Raw genomic sequence first — 20,813 nt, forward strand, 5'->3', positions numbered from 1 at the left:
GACTGCACCACTAGGGAGTCCGGGGCCGGGTGGGTGTATAGATACTCGTACCCAGTCGGGGGTACCGAGTACTTCCGCTCCACCCCACGGGCAGTGGGAGGGATGGACGCTGGGGACTGCCAGAGCGTGGTGGCATTCTTCTGGATGGTCCGAACAAATGGTAGGGCCACTCGCATGGGGGCCTCCGTTCCGACCACATTCGTGATCGGGTCCTCGTCCTCAATGACCTCCGCTACCGGGAGGTTAACAGCTTGTGCCACCCTACGCAGGAGGTCCTGATGGGCACGCAAGTCAATCGGTGGTGGATCGGATGACGAGGATCCTGCCACCGCCTCGTCTGGCGAGGAAGACGAGGAATGGGCCTGACCAAGAGGAAGTGGCTGAGGCTCGTCCATGGGGTGCGCAGCCGCCGCCTCCCCGGGATGTTCCGTCTGCACCGGCGGTGGTGGAACCTCAACCGGAGGCGATGGAGGGGGCCTGCTGACAGTGGCTTCTGGCACCCCTTGGACTGAAGTCCCCCGTCGCGGGAGGAAGGGGGCACCCTGAGTCTCGTGGGCGGCCCAGGGGGTCCAGAAACCCCATTGCTGGGGACCCGGGTCTTGCCCTTGCGGGTCCGCGCGGTAATCTGTGCCGGCGTCGTCGTGGGAAGCGACCGACGGCTGACGGGAAGGCCACGGGGGGGCAGAGGCGCTCAGAGACTGCGCCGTCGATGCCACTAGTCTATCCGTGGACGGTGCCGGGTACCGGTGCCAATCGTCTCGGTGCCGGGAGCGGGAGCGGGACCTGCAACCGCGAGAGTAGCGGGAGGTCGACCGCGATCTCGATCGTCGTCGATGGGAGCGGCTTCGAGACCGGCGTCGGGAGTGGTGCCGGGAGCCAGACCTCCCTCGGTGCCGACGGTCCGGAGAGCGGGACCGGGACCCGGAACGCCTCCGGGAGTACGACCGGTACCGCGATGGAGAGCGGTACCGGGACTGCGACTGGCGCCGAGAAGGAGAGCGGTACCGGGATGGAGACCGGTGCCGTGACCTTGAACGGCGGGAAGGTGACCGTCTCCGGGATCGGGACCGGGAGCGGGACCTGGATCGCCTTCTATCCCGTGAGTCAGGGGTGGCAGGTCGTACCATGGCCGGTTTGCCCACTGACAGAACGGTCCGCACCGGCGGTGCCGGGGGCCGGAGGCTCGGTGCCTCTGCGAGCTCTATGAGCTCCCTCGCCGTCGAGAACGTCTCGGGCGTGGACGGGAGAGGCAGCTCTACCACGGCTTGCACCGGGGAGCGCGGAGGTACCGGACTCGACGGCCCAGCCGGTGCCGGAGTCGACGGTACCGCGCACGGTCCGTGCGCTGTCTTGGACGGTGCTGAAGGCGCCGCTGCTGGCTGCTGGACCACTGGTCTCGCTGAAGTAGTCTCTACAGCCTTGGGCTTAGGCTTCCGTTTCCCCGATGGTGAATGGGAACGGTGCCGGGGCTTCGGTGCTGGCTGTTTCTTAACAGTCTCGGTACCGGACCGGCCGGGGACCGCTGGAGCACTTCGCACCGATGACGACGCCGGAGCCGGAGGAGTCGGCACCGCAGGGGTAAGCGCCGACTCCATAAGGAGCTGCCGCAACCTAATGTCCCGCTCCTTTTTAGTTCGCGGCTTGAAGGACCTGCAAATGAGGCACTTGTCAGGTCGATGTCCCTCGCCGAGACAACGAAGGCAGGCGTCGTGGGGGTCCCCAACGGGCATATGCCGCTGGCAAGCCGCACAGGGCTTGAATCCCGGTGTCTTGGGCATACGCCCGCACCGGACGGGAAAAGAGGGGCTAAGCCCCCCTAATTCCCCTTAATCTAACTACTAACTACTCAATTAACTCAATTTAACAACTAACTATCTACACTAAATACAAACTAGAACCAAGGTGAGCTAGGTACGTGGAGGACTACAAGCACTCCACAGTTCCAACTGCCGTCACGGGCGGGAAGAAGGAACTGAGGAGCGGACGGGCCGGCTGGGGTATATAACTAGCGCTATAGCGGCGCCACTCCAGGGGGCGCCCAGCCGGCCCGCCGGTGTTGTTAGGCTAAAAATGTTCCGAAGAGCCGTGCACGCGCGGCGCGCACACCTACATGGAATGCATAGGAGCAATCACTCGAAGAAGAACTGCTTGTGGCCATCCAGAGCGGATGGCGAAGCTGGGGTAATAGGAGATGGGGAAGATATTTGTGCTGGTACCAGTGGAAATGGCAGATCCAACTTGTAGTTCTCCTCTTCCATAGGGTCATGAGAAAGCAGACAAGAGGATGGCATGCTGTCTTCCCAGACTCAAGACACGAGACGTAAAAGACGGTTACTCACCTGTAGTAACTGGTGTTCTTCGAGATGTGTTGCTCCTATCCATTCCATTGTAGGTGTGCGCGCCGCGCGTGCACGGTTCTTCGGAACATTTTTACCCTAGCAACTCCGGCGGGCCGGCTGGCGCCCCCTGGAGTGGCGCCGCCATGGCGGCTGATATATACCCCAGCCGGCCCGTCCGCTCCTCAGTTCCTTCTTGCCGGCTATTCCGACAGTGGGGAAGGAGGGCGGGTCTGGAATGGATAGGAGCAACACATCTCGAAGAACACCAGTTACTACAGGTGAGTAACCGTCTTTTCTTCTTCGAGTGATTGCTCCTATGCATTCCATTGTAGGTGATTCCCAAGCCTTACCTAGGCGGTGGGGTCGGAATGAGACGTGGCGGAGTGTAATACCGCAGAGCCGAAGGCTGCGTCATCTCGAGACTGCTGCACCAACGCGTAGTGGGAAGCGAAGGTGTGGACTGAAGACCAGGTGGCCGCTCTGCAGATGTCCTGGATAGGAACATGGGCCAGGAAGGCAGCCGACGAGGCGTGCGCCCTGGTCGAGTGTGCAGTGAGTCGGCACGGGGGGACGCGAGCAAGCTCGTAGCACGTTCGTATGCAGGCCGTCACCCAGGAGGAAATTCGCTGTGAAGAAACCGGTTCGCCTTTCATGCGGTCTGCGATCGCTACGAACAGCTGTGTCGAACGCCGGAAGGGCTTCGTTCGGTCAATGTAGAAAGCGAGGGCCCTGCGGACGTCCAGGGTGTGGAGCTGCTGCTCACGAGGTGAGGCGTGCGGCTTTGGGAAGAAGACCGGGAGGAAGATCTCCTGGTTGAGGTGAAAGGCCGAGACCACTTTGGGGAGGAAGGCCGGGTGTGGTCGAAGCTGCACCTTGTCCCTGTGAAAGACGGTATACGGGGGACCGACCGTCAGGGCGCGGAGTTCTGAGACTCGCCTGGCGGATGTGATTGCCACGAGAAAGGCCGTCTTCCAGGTGAGATAGAGCAGAGAGCACGTGGCTAAGGGCTCGAAGGGCGGGCCCATCATCTGGGCGAGAACCAGGTTCAGATCCCAAGTCGGAGCAGGAGGACGCACCTGAGGGTAGAGACGGTCTAACCCTTTGAGAAAGCGGGCTACCATTGGGTTGGAGAAGACGGAGCGGCCTCCTACAGCGGGTCGAAAGGCCGACAGAGCTGCCAGGTGCACCCTGAGGGACGAGATCGCGAGACCTTGACCCTTCAGGTACCAGAGGTAATCGAGGACGGTCTGGATGGGGGCCGAGAAGGGGTTAAGACTTCGCTGGTCACACCATAGCGCAAAGCGTTTCCACTTCGCGAGGTAAGTAGAGCGCGTGGAAGGCTTTCTGCTTTCCAGCAGAACTTGCTGCACCGCCGCCGAACATCCTCTCTCTGCTTCGGTCAACCACTCAGGAACCAAGCTGTAAGATGCAGGGACTGCAGGTTCGGGTGACAAAGCCTGCCGAGGTCCTGAGTGATGAGGTCCGGCCATAGCGGGAGGGGAATGGGATCCCGAACCGACAGCTCGAGCAGCATGGTGTACCAATGTTGTCTCGGCCAGGCCGGAGCGACGAGTATTACGCGAGCCCTGTCTCTCCGAAGCTTGAGCAGCACTCGGTGGACGAGCGGGAACGGAGGGAACGCGTAAAGGAGGGACTCTGTCCACGGCCGGAGAAACGCATCCGAGAGGGAGCCTGGAGCTTGACCTTGGAAGGAGCAGAACCTGTGGCACTTCCTGTTGGCCCGGGAGGCGAAGAGGTCTACCTGGGGAAATCCCCACCTCTGGAAGATTGCGTAAGCCACATCTGGGCGAAGGGACCACTCGTGGGAGGCGAAGGACCTGCTCAGACGGTCGGCCAGCGTGTTCTGTACTCCTGGCAGAAAAAACGCTTTGAGGCGAATCGAGTGGGTCACGCAAAGGTCCCAGAGGAGCAGCGCCTCCTTGCAGAGCGGGGAGGATCGAGCTCCGCCCTGTTTGTTGACATAGAACATGGCCGTGGTGTTGTCCGTGTACACCGCTACACAGCGGTCCTGAAGGTGAGTCAGAAAGGCGAGACACGCCAGACGGATCGCTCTCAACTCCCGAACGTTGATATGGAGGGAGAGCTCCTGGGCTGACCAGAGGCCCTGGGTGTGCAGGTCTCCCACGTGAGCCCCCCATCCAAGCGCCGATGCGTCCGTGGTCAGGGTGATCGACGGCCGAGGAGGGCGGAAGGGAACCCCTGCGCAGACCGTCTCTGGATCCAGCCACCAGACGAGCGACTGGAGAGCGGAACTCGGCACCACCACCACCATATCCAGAGGGTCGCGCTGAGGGCGGTACACCGATGCCAGCCACATTTGGAACTGGCGAAGTCGCAGCCTTGCGTGGGTGGTCACAAACGTACATGCTGCCATGTGACCTAGGAGACGCAGGCAGCACCGCACTGTTGTCGTTGGAAAGGCCTGCAGCGACCGTATCAGGGAGGCCAACGTCTCGTGTCGAGCCCGAGGGAGGCAGGCTCTGGCCAGAGTGGAGTCGAGGACGGCTCCTATGAATTCCACTCTTTGAGTCGGAACCAAGTGGGACTTGTCGGCGTTGACAAGCAGGCCGAGGGACCGAAACAGATGCAGTATCTCGGACACCTGAGCCGCTACCAGGTCTTGGGTACGACCACGAATCAGCCAGTCGTCGAGATACGGGTACATATGGATTTGGCGACGACGGAGGGCTGCGGCTACGACCGCCATGCATTTGGTGAATACCCTCGGTGCGGTGGAGAGGCCGAAGGGTAACACCGCAAACTGGTAGTGGGTCTCGTTGACCAGAAAGCGCAGGAAGCGTCTGTGGGGGGGGGTAAATTGCCACATGAAAGTAAGCGTCCTTCATGTCGAGGGCGGCAAACCAGTCTCCCGGATCCAAGGAAGGGATAATGGTCCCCAAGGTTACCATCCGAAACTTGAGTTTGCAGAGGTATTTGTTTAGCTCCCTGAGGTCTAAGATGGGACGAAGACCTCCTTTCGCCTTGGGGATGAGAAAATACCTGGAGTAGAATCCCCTGCCCCGCCTGCCGGGGGGCACCTCCTCGATGGCACCCACGCTCAACAGAGTCTGGACCTCCTGTAAGAGGACTTGCTCATGAGAGGGGTCCCTGAAGAGGGACGGGGAAGGTGGGTGGGAGGGAGGGGGCGAAACAAACTGTAGGCGGTAGCCGTGCTGAATGGTATTGAGCACCCAGTTGTCCGATGTTACAGAACACCACGCCTGAAGGAAGCGGGAAAGACGACTTGAAAACAAAGGGGATGGATCCTGGGGTGAGAGTGGTGCGCCGTCCTCGGGCGTCCCATCAAAAGGTCGGCTTGGGGCCTTGAGGGGCCTTGGACGAGCCTTGGGACTGGTTACGCCGTCCGCCTGATGGTCTGCGGCGGAATGGAGCCCTGCGGTTATTAAATGGCCGAGACCTGGCCTGCTGCCCGGGCCGATAGGGCTGCTGCCGGAAGGGACGCCTCTGAGTGGCCGGGGTATGCATCCCCAAAGTGCGGATTGCCACTCGTCCGTCCTTCAGGGTCTGAATTCTTGTGTCCATTTTCTCGGAGAACAGGCCCTGCATTTCGAAGGGAAGGTCCTGGAGGGTATATTGTACCTCCGGTGGCAAAGTGGACGACTGCAGCCAAGCAATGCGTCGCATGGTTACACCGGACGCCACCGTCCTGGCCCCCGAGTCCGCTGAGTCGACCGCAGCTTTAATCAGGGTTCTGGAGGCCAGCTTGCCCTCCTCTAGGAGGGCAGAGAATTCTCGGCGGGAGTCCTGCGGGGTCAGCTCCGCGAACTTCCCCAGGCATCCCAAGATATTAAACGTGTACCGGGATAGCAAGGCCATTTGATTCGCGATGCGGAGTTGTAGGCCGCCCGCTGAGTAAATCTTGCGTCCCAGCAAGTCCATGCGTTTGGACTCCTTAGACTTGGGCGCAGCTGCTGGCTGTCCATTACGCTCCCGGTCGTTCACGGATTGAACTACTAAGGAGTCCGGTGTGGGGTGCACGTAAAGGTACTCGTACCCTTTAGGTGGTACGGAATACTTTCTCTCCACGCCGCGTGCCGTGGGAGGGACGGAGGACGGCGACTGCCAAATGGCGGCATTGTTCCGCTGGATCGTGTGGATGAACGGTAGCGCCACTCTCACGGGGGCGTCTGCTCCCACGACATCCGTGATGGGGTCATCCAGCTCCTGGACTTCTTCGACGGGTAAGTTGATGGCTTTCGCCACCCTCCGCAGAAGGTCCTGGTGCCCCTTCAGGTCAATAGGCGGGGGCTCTGATGGTGACGCCCCTGCCACCGCCTCGTCGGGAGAAGAGGACGAGGATTGACCTGGAAGCACCTCTTCAGGTGCCTGCTCTGCCTCTGGGCGGTCAGGTGCCAGCGTCTCATGCCCCAACGGCGTGCCGTGAGTGGCGGTCTGTGGCGTTGGAGACGGGGGTGGCCTGCTGACCGTGGCCACCGGCACCGAGCGCGTCGAGCCCGGCTGTCTCGGAGGAAGGGGAGCTCCCTGTTCATGTTGGGCCCAGGGCACCCAAAATCCCCACTGCTGGGGTCCATGGTCCTGCGGCAGAGACCCCACTCTGAAGTCTACCGCGCTGCCCTCAGGAGAAGCAACTGAGGGCTCCCTCGAAGGCCAGGGAGGAGCCGTTGCGGTTCCCGGGCGGACGTCCGGTGCCGGAGTAAACTGCCGCTCCGGTGCCGACGGACGGTGCCGGTCGTCCTGCGGTCTGATGGGCGAACGGGACCTGCGCGAAACGCGGTGCCGGGAGCTCGACCGACGGTGCCGGGAGCTTGACCTGCGGCGCCGGGAACTCGACTGGCGGTGCCGGGAGTCAGACCTGGATCGTGAGCGACGTCGCCGTGAGTGGCTGCGAGAGTCTCGATATCGCCCGCGACGCCTGGAGCCGGACCTGGTGCGGTGCCGGCGACTTGGTGACCGGGACCTAGAGCGCCGCAGGGAGTGCGACCGGTACCGCGATTGCGAGCGGTACCGGGACTGCGACCGGTGACGAGATGGGGAGCGGCGTCTCGACGTTGATCGTCGTGCGGCTCGGCCCCGGTGCGTTGGCGACCGTCGTCTAGAGGGAGAACGGGAGCGAGAGCGGATCATGGTGCTCCGATCACCTCGGCCGCCAGGAGAAGGAGGGCGCATCATCAATGGCTTTCCGATGGACTTCACTGTCCGCACCGGCGGTGCCGGAAGCTGATGGCCCGTATCAGCAGTGAGGTCTATCAGCTCCCTCGCCGTCGCGAACGCCTCCGGCGTGGACGGGAGCCTCAGCTCTTCCTCGGTCGGTACCGGGGAGCTGGGCGGTGCCGGACTCGACGGCCCTTGCGGCACCGGAGTCGACGGCCCGGTGCACTTCTTGTGCACTGTCTCAGCCTGTACCTTTTTGGTCGGTGGCGGCTGGACTAACGGCTTCTGCTGCTGTTTCGCAGTGGCCGTCTTCGGCACCTTTTGCTTCTTCTTCGGGGAGAGCGAGCGGTGCCGGGTCTTTGGAGCAGGGTGCCGAGACGTGTCGGTACCAGAGCGGCTCGGTGCTGCCGGTGTGCTGCTCACGGAGGCCGGTTTCGGTGCCGGAGGAGCTGGTGCCGGCGGTTGGAGAGCCGACTCCATAAGGAGCTGTTTTAAACGAGAGTCCCGCTCCTTTCTCGTACGAGGCTTAAAAGCCACACAAATGGGGCACTTATCTGTCCTGTGCGACTCTCCGAGGCAGCGTAGGCAGGAGTCGTGCAGGTCACTCACTGGCATCGGCCGCTGGCAAGCCACGCAGGGCTTGAATCCCGGTGCTCCGGGCATAAGCCCGCACCGGGGCGGAAGAAGAGGGCTAACCCCTCTAATTCCCTAAGTATTACACTATACAGCTAACTGAACAACTATAACAAGAAACTTTAACGAAATACTACAACTATATACACTAAACTATGGAGAAAAACGCTAGGGCTGTGGAGGTAAGGGAGCACTCCACTGTTCCTACTAGCCGTCACGGGCGGAAAGAAGGAACTGAGGAGCGGACGGGCCGGCTGGGGTATATATCAGCCGCCATGGCGGCGCCACTCCAGGGGGCGCCAGCCGGCCCGCCGGAGTTGCTAGGGTAAAAATATTCCGAAGAACCGTGCACGCGCGGCGCGCACACCTACAATGGAATGCATAGGAGCAATCACTCGAAGAAGAACTTTAAGATTAGATAGGCTTTTGAAGTCATTGGACAAGCATCCACTGGTGATGGTCCATATCAGCACTAATGACACAGAGTCATAGAATATCTCACAGATAATAGATGACTGCAGGGAACTTGGAAGTGGGCTGAAGAATAATGTTTTTTCTGAGATCCTGCCTGTCCTGCAAGTGAAGGAAGGCAGAAGATTCTGAAAGTGAACCACTGGCTAGATAAATGGTGGAGGACTTTGGTTCTGTAGAACATTGGTTCACATTCTGTGGGGAGAGAGGGCTGTATAGACTGGATTGCCTCCACCACAGAAGAAGGGGAACCAACTGCCTCAGGAACAGGCTGGACAGAGTAGCCAGGAGGGGGTTAAACTAATAAAACAAGAGGGTAAAAAGAGGGGTGATATAAGCTCTCAGAACAGAATAAAGATATCAAGAACAAAATTAGTCAAGGAACCAAAGGACAGGAAGAGAAGAAATTGTTTAACTATAGACCAGTGCTAGGAGGCTGGGTAACAAACAAGAGGAATTGGAATTGTTCATTTATGAGCATAAATTAGATATAGTTGGTATTACTGAGACCTGGTGGAATAATTCATGATTGGAATGTTAAAATCAAGAGCTATTACCTATTTAGGAAGGACTGAGTAAGCAAAAGGGAAGGCACCCCATGTTAAAACTGACATTGCCTGTTTGAATCACCAATATCTCAGAAGAAAATGATCCTGAATGCTTATGGATCAATGTTCTAACAGATAAAGCACAAGATGGCATTTTAGTTGGTGCCTGCTACAGACTACCATATCACATTAGGGAACACGCTGATTGATTCCTTATGCACCTATCTACAATGTGTAGAGAAAAAAGCTGCTTAATCATTGTGTACTTCAATTTGTGTGACATATGCTGGAGCTTTCATGCTGCCAGTACTAAAACATCCTTGGAATTTCTTAATATTATAGATAATTTCCCAACTCAAGAAGTATTGTAGCCAACATGAGGGGGGATTCTGTATAAGACTTGGCCTTGAGAGATACAGAGGAACTCATCACAGAACTAAAAAATAATGATAGCTTAAGGTACAAGTGATCATGACTTGATCACATTTATAATGTGAAAACAGAATAAAGTCCAGACCAGTAAAACAATTATGAGCCAAATCAACTGTGAAGAATAATTTAACCAGAAAAATGCAAAATGATTATTGGGAATTGTTTAAGAACTCTTTACTAGAAGCCTAAATGCCACAACCAAGGAAGAAGGCTGTATTGGCTAAAAAAACTGACCTGATTTAGAGGGGAAGTAAAGACAGCTATTAAAACTATATATTTATGGACAAATGGAAGACACAGGAAATTGACAGTAATGAATATAAATCAGAAGCCAGGAACCGTAAAACATTGATAATGGAAGCCCACATAATCAAAATGTACAATAGAGGGATTTTAAATCTTGCTTTAAGTGAAATGTTCAACTCAACCTTTAACTATGGCATTGTTATGGATGCATCCACAATACCGAATCAGAAGAACAAGACAATTTTAGTATCAAAGATTTTGCTTTATCTTTAATACATAACAGACTGCTCAGCAGCATTCTACATGTGGGTTGAGTAGTGCTAGTCATTTCATGCATTCTTTATCATGAAAGAAAGATTAAAACCACTTTGCATACCATACACCTGATTTTGAGAAGTCTTCTGACAAAAATGAAAAAGATGGCTTGGCATACCTGATAGTCTAAGGTTAAAATAAAGAAGCAAAAAATTTTCACACACACACAAAAAAAGAAAAAGGAATATCTCTCTCTCTCTCTGTGTATATATATATATATATATATATATATATATATACACACACACACACACACACACCCTACATCACAAGGGAACCTAAAAAAGGCACACATTTTTTTTTCTTTGTTGGTCATCCTTAAATAACGTAACTATGGAAAAATATCAATTTATGAAACTGACAAATTATTGCAGGCATGATATTAGTAGGTTTTTTTAAAAAGGCATTGTTAAGTTAGATTACAATACATTCTAATATTTTTATATATTAATTCTCTCTCTCTTACCTGACATTGGAAAACACATTAAAATTACATATCATGTAATAAAGTTGTCTTTCACATAGCCATTCCATTACAGGAATTATTTCCATTTCTTCTGCTTTGTGTACTACAGAAAACTAGAAAAAATGAAATAAAAAATAGTCATTACTTCATCTTAAACAGGAGTTCAAGAAGCATTTGTTTGAGACATTATGGAGTTTCCACTATTGCAATACATAATTTATTAGCTACACAGTAAATCTGACATTTTATTAACTGCTCTAATAAACAAAATCCGGTTAGTAATAGCAGTTGCATGGCAATAGAAGGCAAACAGAAAAACAGCAGCTCAAAGAGCTGCTATGCTTGTGTAGGATCATGAAGATCCTTTCTTCCAGGCTCTAGAGGATGCTCACAAATTATATAGTATGTGCCCTTCTCAGTGCCTAAGAGTAGTACCGTACTTCTGAATGTTTTGAGACCCTTCATGTTTGAGGTGAGAGAATAAATTAGGCTGGATATTAATCAAGGAGTCCTACATGGCAACATACTATGTTACCAGCAGAGCTAACTGCAGATAGCCAAAATTTTGCATTTTTGTTTTTTCTACAACTCCACAAATATATCCCTCCTCTCTCTGTATTCCCATACAAATGGACACAGCGTGTTTCATTGTTTGCTGACTGGAATACATATAAAACCATCTGTTTCTAGCACTGTGACTCTCGATTCACATGATTTCTATGCTACTCAAAAAGAGTAAAAGGTACAGAATGTTTATAGGTAGCAAATTAACTGTTCTATTTCTTTCCTCATATTTAATTTCAAATTACAAATTAAGTAGGTATGAAAAAACAGATAATTAAAAGCTTCAGCAATAAAGTACATTTATATAAAATATATTTTCTGTTGCAATCAGTTATATGTAGTGTGGCAGAGCTCTGACCTTGCTCACGTGGGTCCTGCGCTTCTAGGCAGTTTATGCTAGCCTCAGTGGCTCACTATGACCCTCCACGTAGCCCTTCTCTCTCTAGGGCCAGGGTTACAGTCTACTGAGCCCTTTTCATCATAGGCTGCAAGGAGGTTGGTGAGAGAACTCCCACAGTCTCTGTTCAGCCTCCTGTCCTGACAAGGACCTGACTTCCCCTTCCAGAAGCTGTTCCTGTAGTGGTGGGTTGGGGGGAACCCGGGCCAGCCCTCTACTCTGGGTTCCAGCCCAGGGACCCTAATGGTAGCAGTTGTTGGCAGCCAACCTTTCACTGCCAGAGTTGCTATATTTCCCTGGGCCACTTCCCCACAACTCTCCTGCTTCTCCCTTCTTCACCCTTACCTTAGGGCTCCTTTAATGATGGTTTGAGGGTGTCTTCAGTAACCAGCCCTTCAGCCGCACTTCCTCTCCTCTGGCTCCCTGGCTCTCCCTTGCCTGACTGGAGTGAGCCCTTTTTATAGTATCAGCAGGGCCTTAATTAGAGTCAGGTGGTCACATTAACTGAATGGCCTCACCTGACTCGTTACAGGTTAATTAGAGTCAGGTGTTCTCATTAGCCTGGAGCAGCCCCTGCTCTGGTCAGTCAGGGAACAGAAAACTGTTAATCCAGTGGCCAGTATATCTGCCTTCTGCTATTCTGCTGTACCCAACTGGCCTGGGTCTATCACAGTAGGGATAACACAAATCAGTATTTATTACTGCTAAATTATGCTATTAGTAGCAAACAAGCATTTTTGAACCAAGCTCTTTTTTTATATAAAGCGTCAATACTGTTTAATGCAGAATATTTTTTTTCCAAGCACGCAGTATACAATTGATCCAAAGGATGCTTTTTGGCAGACGAGCACATAAAACTATCATTTTGTTTAAATTACTACAATCTGAATGGTTCTTAAGTTCCCCTTTACAGTCCAAAATAAGACAGGAATCTAAGACATAACTGTTCTTGTGAATATTAAAAAACAATAATAAAAACCAAGACTAATCAAGCCTGACTTTGTTATGTTTGCATTCTGCATGCACAGGAAACAGTTCAAGAATTAATGCAGAGTCAGACAAAGCCAATAGGTCTTGACATCAGGCAACATAACTGTTCCTGGATTGCTTCCTTATATTCTTTTTAAAACATAGCAATACCTTTATCTGCAATTTGAATCAAGTCACAGATACAGGGCTTTAGTTAAGGACAGAATGTGATCTACACAGCAAAAAGTGATAAGACAATCAAGTCTCATCCTATAAGAAGGATCGGTCTTTGTGTGAAATGCTATCAGTTTTTACTGAACTGATACTTCAACACTTGAAAGAGGATCTGTCTGTCTGACCCATCTTATACCTCATGACATACACCTCTACCCCGATATAATGTGGTTCTATATAACGTGAATTTGGATATAACGCGGTAAAGCAGCGCTCCAGGGGACGGGGCTGCTTTACCTTGTTATATCTGAATTAGTGTTATCGCAAGCGGTTCTTCCACGCCCACCCGTTACTCGCTGCGGCCCTCCCCAGGGCCCCCCACCCCAGCTCACCTCCGCTCCGCCTCTGCCTCCCCCCACCAGCGCGCTGCAGCTCCGCTTCTCCTCCCTCCCAGGCTTGCTGCGTCAATCAGCTGTTTGGCGCGGCAAGCCTGGGAGGGAGGAGAAGCAGAGCTGTGGCACACTCGTGGGAGGAGGTGGAGGCAGAGCGGAGGTGAACTGGGACGGGGGGCCGCAGCGAATAAGGGGGGAGGGGCGCAGAGGAACTGCTTCCTGCACCAGCTCACCTCTGCTCCGCCACTTCCTCCTCCTCCTCCTCCCAGCGCGCTCAGCTGCGCTTCTCCTCCCTCCCAGGCTTGCCGTGCCAAACAGCTGATTGGTGCGGCAAGCCTGGGAGGTAGGACAGAGAAGTGGAGCTGCGGCATGCTCGTGGGAAGTGGAATGGAGGTGAGCTGGGGTGGGGGGGCCCTGGAGAGGGCACAGCAAGGCGCTGAGGGCACAGAGGAACTGCTCCCCACTCCAGCTCATCTCCGCCTCCACCTCTGAGTGCTCCGCCACCATTCCGCTTCTCCCCCCCTCCAGGCTTGCTGATTGGCGCAGCAAGCCTGGAAGGCAGGGAGAAGCGATGCGGCAGCGGCGCAACTCAGGGAAGAGGCAGAGGCAGAGCGGAGGTAAGCTGGGGCAGGAAGCGGTTCCTCTCCCTATCCAGATATAACGCGATCTCACCTATAACACAGTGAGATTTTTTTGGGTCCAGAGGATCACATTATATTGGAGTAGAGGTGTGCCTGGTGATAAGGCTTTAAAGGCTTGCCATCATATTTACTGGAAGAGGATTTCGGGGGGGGGGGGGGAAATCAATCTTCTCTGTAATGTCAAATATCTTGCTTCATAGTGCCTATGTGATTGTGAGGCTGCATTTCAGAGAGGATTAGTGCACAATAAAACTTTTTAATTAAGAGATCTTCAGTCAAAATTCTGATTAAATTACAGTTAAAAGTGAGTATGATGGTCTCATTTCACTTTCTAGCCATAACCACCACACAATTCATAACGGTTAACAATCTCTGCTAGCTGCACCAGGAAACAGTAGTTAGACATTACTATGATAGGTGCTTTAGAAATGCAACTAGATTAGACAGTCACACTATAGGGACATTGGTCATTACAGTTTATTCAAAAAGTAAAAGTACAGAGTTTCTTGTAGTTTGAAGGCTTCATGTAAGGACAGAGCTTCCTGAAGCTCAGAATCCTTGAAGGAGATCTTTTAGGTATTCTAACCCAGAATACTGAAGGCAGGGCCGGCTCCAGAGCCCAGCGGGGCAAGCACCCGCCTGGGGCGGCCCTTTCCCGGGGGGGGTGGCAGGCTGGGCCAGCGGACCTGCCGGAGTCATGCCTGCGGGAGTCATGCCTGGGAGGCGCCACCGGAGCCCCGGGAGCAGCGGACCTGCCGCAGGCATGACTGCGGAGGGGACGCTCGGCCGGCGGCTCCAGTGGACCTCCCGCAGGCATGACTGCGGACGGTTCGCTGGTCCCGCGGCTCGGCTGGACCTCCCGCAGGCATGCCTGCGGCAGCTCAACCGGAGCCGCCGGACCAGCGAACCGCCCGCAGCTGCGGGAGGTCCAGCCAAGCCGCGCGACCAGCGGACCCTCCGCAGTCATGCCAACGGGAGGTCCGCTGCTCCCGCGGCTCGGGGGCGCCTCCCAGGCATGACTGCTTGGGGCGGCCAAATTTGTAGAGCCGCCCCTGACTGAAGGACCAACAGCTTAAACTTGACTCAATGTCGAAGTGGGGGGGGGGAGAAAGAGAGAGAGAATGATGCACTCTCAATAATAAAAAATAGAATAAAACACCTGGAAGAGCCTGATATGAAAAGGTCTAACCAGCACTGTTTCTGCAAAGGAAAATTGTGCCACTAATCTATACAATTGTTTTAACATCCTAATAGAGCAGAACTGTATTGACATAATTTATTTAGCTCTTCAAAAAGTCTTTGACAAAGTCCCTCAACAAAAGGCTGTGTACGAGGTCTGGTGTTGTGTAATACATTTACTAATGATCTGTAAAGGGGAGCAAGCAGTGGCACAGCAAAAATTGCAGATGATAAAGTTATTTAGGTTAGTCAAATACATAGAAGACTGTGAGGAACTTCAAAAGGATTTAACCAAATTAGATGAAAGGACAACATGAGTGCAGACCGAGTTCAATAGTGATACATGCAAAGTAATGAACAGTGGAAGGAACAATTTCAGCTACTCATACAGGGTTTTAAATTAACTGTATCAACTCAGAAGAGGGACCTAAGCAGCAGCATCTCAGTGAGGACTTCTGCTAAGAAAGAGGTGACATCAATAATCGTTGCTCTTTGAGAGTTACCTCTGTGCACTCACACTTGTTGTATATCAGGTGCTGAGTTGCAGAACTGTCTTGAAATACTGGTGTTACACGAGTTCAGCATCAGTAGGGAGTCCATAAAGATGTCTAGAATGCAGATGCTGTTGATTATTTGGGGATATATATTGACTAGTGGCAACATAAATGGGGCAAGCCAGTTCTTCAGCAAGCTTTTCATTTCATTATCCTCTGCCAACCAATATATCATAACCTTCACTTTGCTTGTGTTTAACTTCAACCAATTCATCCTCATCCATGTTTTTATCTTATTCAAAGCCTGGGATAGCTGTGTGATAACAATGTGCATGCTGTGGCCACAAATCAAGAAATTACTTCTGTGCTTAAGACCATCTCTATATTGGAAAGCATATCCTTAATCCCAATTTACTTCAGTGAGTTTTAGGGATGGTTATCTAAATCAGGGCCTCAGTAAAGGATAAACAGAGCTGTTATTTGCATATTTGTTGGTAATTGAGCACGTGGAGTGTCAATTTCTTCTAGTGACTGCATGTAAATATTGAATAGGAGAGGGGAGAGAAGTGAGCCTTACAGTACACTTCACATGTAAGGATTCTGATAAGCAAAGTGACAGTTGTTCACCATGACCAGTGACGCCCCAAAGGCTTTAAACTATTGAGTCGGTTTCCTTTGACTTCTACCCCATCTTTCAGATGAGATAGCAGCATCCTATAATCAACTGAATCAAAACACAAGAAATCTAAGAGAGCAGATGATTGTTCCTTGTCTATGAGAATGTGAAGATCATCCATCAGCATCATTTCAGTTCCATGTCCTGGACTGATATCTGATTGGGTAAAGATTAAGGTCACAGCCAGTGGACAGGTGAACTTTGGGACTGCTATTCGCTATCTTTCATATTAGCTTCCTCAAAAAGGGAGTACTACAAGAAGTAGTAGTTGGCAAGGTTGACTGAATCTAGTGATGGCCTCTTCAGGACTGGGTGGACAACAGAATTCTTCATGGTGAGTCCTGATTATAGGCATACTGTATAAAAAGGGACATCCATAATGTTTATACATTACAGGTCTGGAAGAAATCTTAAAGCTAATGGAATAAGGTCAGTGTCTCTTTTCCAGCCAGAACCCCCAAGATTCTTTATTTTCCCTGTTATCTGGTTTCACAAGCACTCAATCTTTCAGTCTCTAGTTAGTTTAATTTACACTGTATCCCAGACTAGTGAGCCAGTGTATTGGTGGCAATGTTGGAAAGAGGATGCTTCCTTCCAGATTTTCAAAGGTTCTTCCCACCAATTTAATGATGACAGGAAAATAGTATGTAGTCCAATACCAAAGAGATCAGTAGGTCTTTTGACATAAGAGAGTTGTCACAGAGTTCCCATAAAACACAAGGCTATGTCTGCCACATTAAGAAAAGTCTACAGGGAACATCTGGCAATCATCTGGCCTTCAGTAATGAGAGTTTGAAACTATTCCTTCTGGTCTTGGGGCAAATCAATAAAATGTGAGAATTTGCTGTAACTTATAAAGTAATATTTCACCATCAAGGCATAATAACTGGCAATCTTAAATTATAGAGCAATTGAAGAATAGCTTTTGCAACTGAGATGGTCCAGGCACTTAAGTTCTTTACTGGAGGGAGATGTCTGGACCAATACCACCTATTCCTTTCATTAACAGTATCAACTACCAAATAGTTAGGGGCGGGATGGGAGAAAAATACTCCGAATCCATGGACAATACATAGTACTTTTTGTCAGCATGTGGTTGGAATGGTTACCTGTGTTTCCTATATCAGGCTCGTGATAGTAAGTAAAGCATCACTGACAGAGCACGATTGCCTTGCCTGAGAGGAGATATGCAAAATATCCACCCGGGAGCACAATACTTGTATTTCCTCCAAGGGGATCCACAAGGACTCTATGATTCTTTTTCCTAAACTTTTGTAAGATCTTGAAGTCACCCATGGAGAATGGGGGTGGGAGCTTAACCATCTTTCCTGGCGAGGAAGAGGATTTGTTAGATGAAAGTGTCTTTTCCTGGGAAGAGAATCCTGAGGTGCCAGTGGCTGTTGATTTCGTAGGTCCTCTTGCATGAGGGCACCTTATAGAATTGGCCACCATAAGGAGCACAAGGTGTCCAAAAAGAAAAATGCTGTGGGGGCATAAGGAAAAGGAGTGGGGCCCCAAGGATGTTCCTGCTAAGGTTGACAAGTCAGTCATCGACTAGTTCCTGGGGTCTCGTCCTTGGGATATACCTTAAAGGAGGAAGGCTGAATGGGAAAGTGGTGGAAACTTGGATGGAAATGTCTGAGGCAATATCATCTATCTCCAGTGGAGGAGCTATAGGTGTCATTACCAGGGGTGAAGGTAGGAGGGGGGCGGTGGCATATCCTTCCCTCCCTGTATATTCTTGTACCGGAGTATGAGAATGTGTAGGGCACAGGCCAATAGATATTGCTGACAAGAATCTCTGATTGAAAGCGCATGGACATGCACACACCTGAAGTGGAGCATCCATAGGGACAGTGACTCATAACCTATTAAGTCATTCAGTCTATCTTTCCAAACTACAAGTTACTAGTACTTGTGCTAAAGGAGACCTTTTAAGCTAATGGAAAATAACCCAGGTTTCCCCATCAAGTTCAGCACCACCGAAATAGACTGTACAGATTATTGCAGTGCTCTTTTTCTAATAGGCCTTAGCCAAACTGTGGTCCATGGACAGCTGACTGGTCATACAGCAGTGACTCCCCCTCTTTATTTCCAGCTGTAAATCACTAAAAGGCAGATAAAAATACACTGAGTGAGATTTTCAAAAACGCTCAGTGTTGACTTAATTCTGCTTCCACTGAAATCAATGGGAGTTTTACCAGAGACTTCAAAGGGAGCAAATATAGGCCAATGCTGATCAATTTTGAAAAAAACACCTTAAATACTTTCCCAATACTACTTTTTTATATAAGTGTAATGTGATGCCTCTCAATGGCTCGTTGACAGCAGGGATCAAACCCAGAACTCTGGGTCTAAAAGCAGAAGCCTCTTCTGCCTGAGAAAAATGGCCCAGGTCTGTTAACTTGCAGCCAGTAGTAGCAAACTCATCCATCTGTATGTGTGGCACACACATTAGAGGGGTTCGAGTGCCACAATGTATGATTTAAATATGCAAGTACTGTAATTTCCACTGAGACGTTGTACGATCATAAATGGGAGGTGGGGTGGATACATTCTACAAAAAAATTTCAAAACTCCTGAGTTACAATTACTGCTGTGAATGTAAATTCTGAAATTATTATATAGATACCTTGGACACAAATGAAGCAGTAATGGTCCAGTATTCTTTATTATGTCTGGCTGAATTTGCAGACACAACTTGAAGATCGTATGGATTATAGGGAGCCTTAGGGTTGTTCCTGCTTCTTCTGAGACAATATATATATTCTCCACTATCTTTCAGTAATAAAGGTCTCTGTTAGCAAAGAATACAAGGTGTTACTGTTAACTTAACTGTTAACTGTTAACTTAAGTTACTGCACCACTTATTTTTCATAATTACAAATTGATTATGTACTTTACCATAAGTAAATAATAAATTCAAACAGACTGACTAAAAACAGAATGGTGAATAATGGCATCAGAATTAGCTGGAAAATTACCTATTATTACATCATATAGCTCTTCAAGTAGCATCAATCCAATTATTCTTCTGTTCCATGACAGGAGAGTTTTTTAAATGTTCACAGATTCCAAGGCCAGAAGGGACCACTGTGATCATCTAGCCTAACCTTCTGTATAACACAAGCCACAGAATTTTCTCAAAATGATCCTCAGAATACACCTTTTAGAAAAGCATCCAATCTTGATTTAAAAATTATCAGTGATGGAGAATCCACCACAACCCTTGGTAAATTGTACCAATGGATAATTACTCATACTGTTAAAAATGTACACCTTATTTCCTGGCTGCATTTGTCTAGCTTCAACTTCCAGCCATTGGATCATGTTAGATCTTTCTCTGCTATGCTGAACAGCCCAGGCAGCGCAGTAAGGGGGCAGGGAGCCGGGGGGGTTGGGATAGAGGACAAGGGAGTTCAGGGTGAGGGACAGGGGTGTGGATAGGGGTCAGGGCAGTCAGAGGGCAGGGAACAGGGGGGTTGAATGGGTGCAGAGGTCCTGGAGGGCAGTCAGGAAGGAGGGGAGGGTTGGATGGGGTAGCAGGGGGGCAGTGGTTCTGGGGGTGGTCAGAGAGAAGGGGTGGTTGGATGGGGCAGGGGTCCTGGGGCGGGGCAGCCAGGAATGAAAGGAGGGGTTGGATGGGGCGGCGGGGGGGGGAGGGCAGATGGGGCAGGGGTCCCAGGGGTGAGAAGCAGGGGGAGGGGGGGAGAATAAGGGCAGGAGCCGGGCCACGCCTGGCTGTTTGGGGAGGCATAGCCTCCCCTAACCGGCCCTCCATACAATTTCCGAAACCCAATGTGGCCTTCAGGCCAAAAAAAGTTTGCCCACCCTTGTTATAGGAGCATTGTTAGGTTTAATCAATTAATATTGTGAAGCACTTTGTGAATGTTAGAAAAAAGGTGCTATTTAATGTTCTAAATACTGTTACTATCTAGTAGTTTTGAAAATATGACATAAATACAGGTTGAATGAACTACATTTTATCAAATTATTATGCTTCTTGTAGGGACATAGAGGAATAAGCTTTTGAATCAAAAGTTGCAAAGCTGCAGAGTATATTTTTGATCCTGCCTCTAACAATGGGCAGGAACATTTTGCATGCAGAAGCAGGTTCCTGTGCAAAATTTTCATTTGCACAAGTAAACAAGGTAGCTAGCTAGTCATTCATGGAGTCAATGTTTCAAAATCTGGCTTCCTACTACCTATATCAAGATGCACAGAGGGTGTTAAAACTGGAGGAAGCCCTTATACTTCTCAACCAGTTACTATGATGCAACAAACTTTGCCAATGTTATAAGTACTATATTATTTGAAACCAGATTTCTAAACACCTTCCATGCATTTTGAATTGCTGTTACCATGATATTTATGTATTATTTTCTTTCCTCGAGAAACCAAGTATTGTGTTGTTCAGTTCTTAAATAATTTGCAGTAAGGCAATATCACTTCAATCAGTTTTGATCAAAATATAGAAGCATAATCACCACTTTTGAAAGAATTAGCGCTGAAAAACCAACTGTGCAATACAAGAGAAATGCAATTACTTTCACTCCTACAGGGAAACAGGTAATAGAAGTATAAAGCTCATGCCATCCCAAATGCCAGGCACTCTAGAAAAGCTATCCACACATGGCAATTTAATAGATATCCCGCAAGTTGGATGTTCTATGACAGTGGTTTTCAACCTGTGGTCCACAGACCCTTGGGGGTCTGCAGACTA

General features: G+C 50.4%; 1 protein-coding gene across 1 annotated transcript in view; it reads right to left on the reverse strand.

The window, feature by feature from the left end:
- DNAH14 (dynein axonemal heavy chain 14) overlaps positions 1-20,813 on the reverse strand; it is a 471,830-nt gene that overhangs the window by 412,799 nt on the left and 38,218 nt on the right. The window contains exons 7-8 of the mRNA XM_045010332.1: positions 18,723-18,887; positions 10,605-10,717 (exon numbers count right to left, since the gene is read on the reverse strand). Coding sequence (XP_044866267.1) covers positions 10,605-10,717; positions 18,723-18,887 — 278 coding nt within the window. The remainder of the gene's footprint in view (positions 1-10,604; positions 10,718-18,722; positions 18,888-20,813) is intronic.

This window comes from Mauremys mutica, chromosome 3 (genome assembly GCF_020497125.1).
Source record: "Mauremys mutica isolate MM-2020 ecotype Southern chromosome 3, ASM2049712v1, whole genome shotgun sequence".
NCBI lineage: Eukaryota > Metazoa > Chordata > Testudines > Geoemydidae > Mauremys > Mauremys mutica.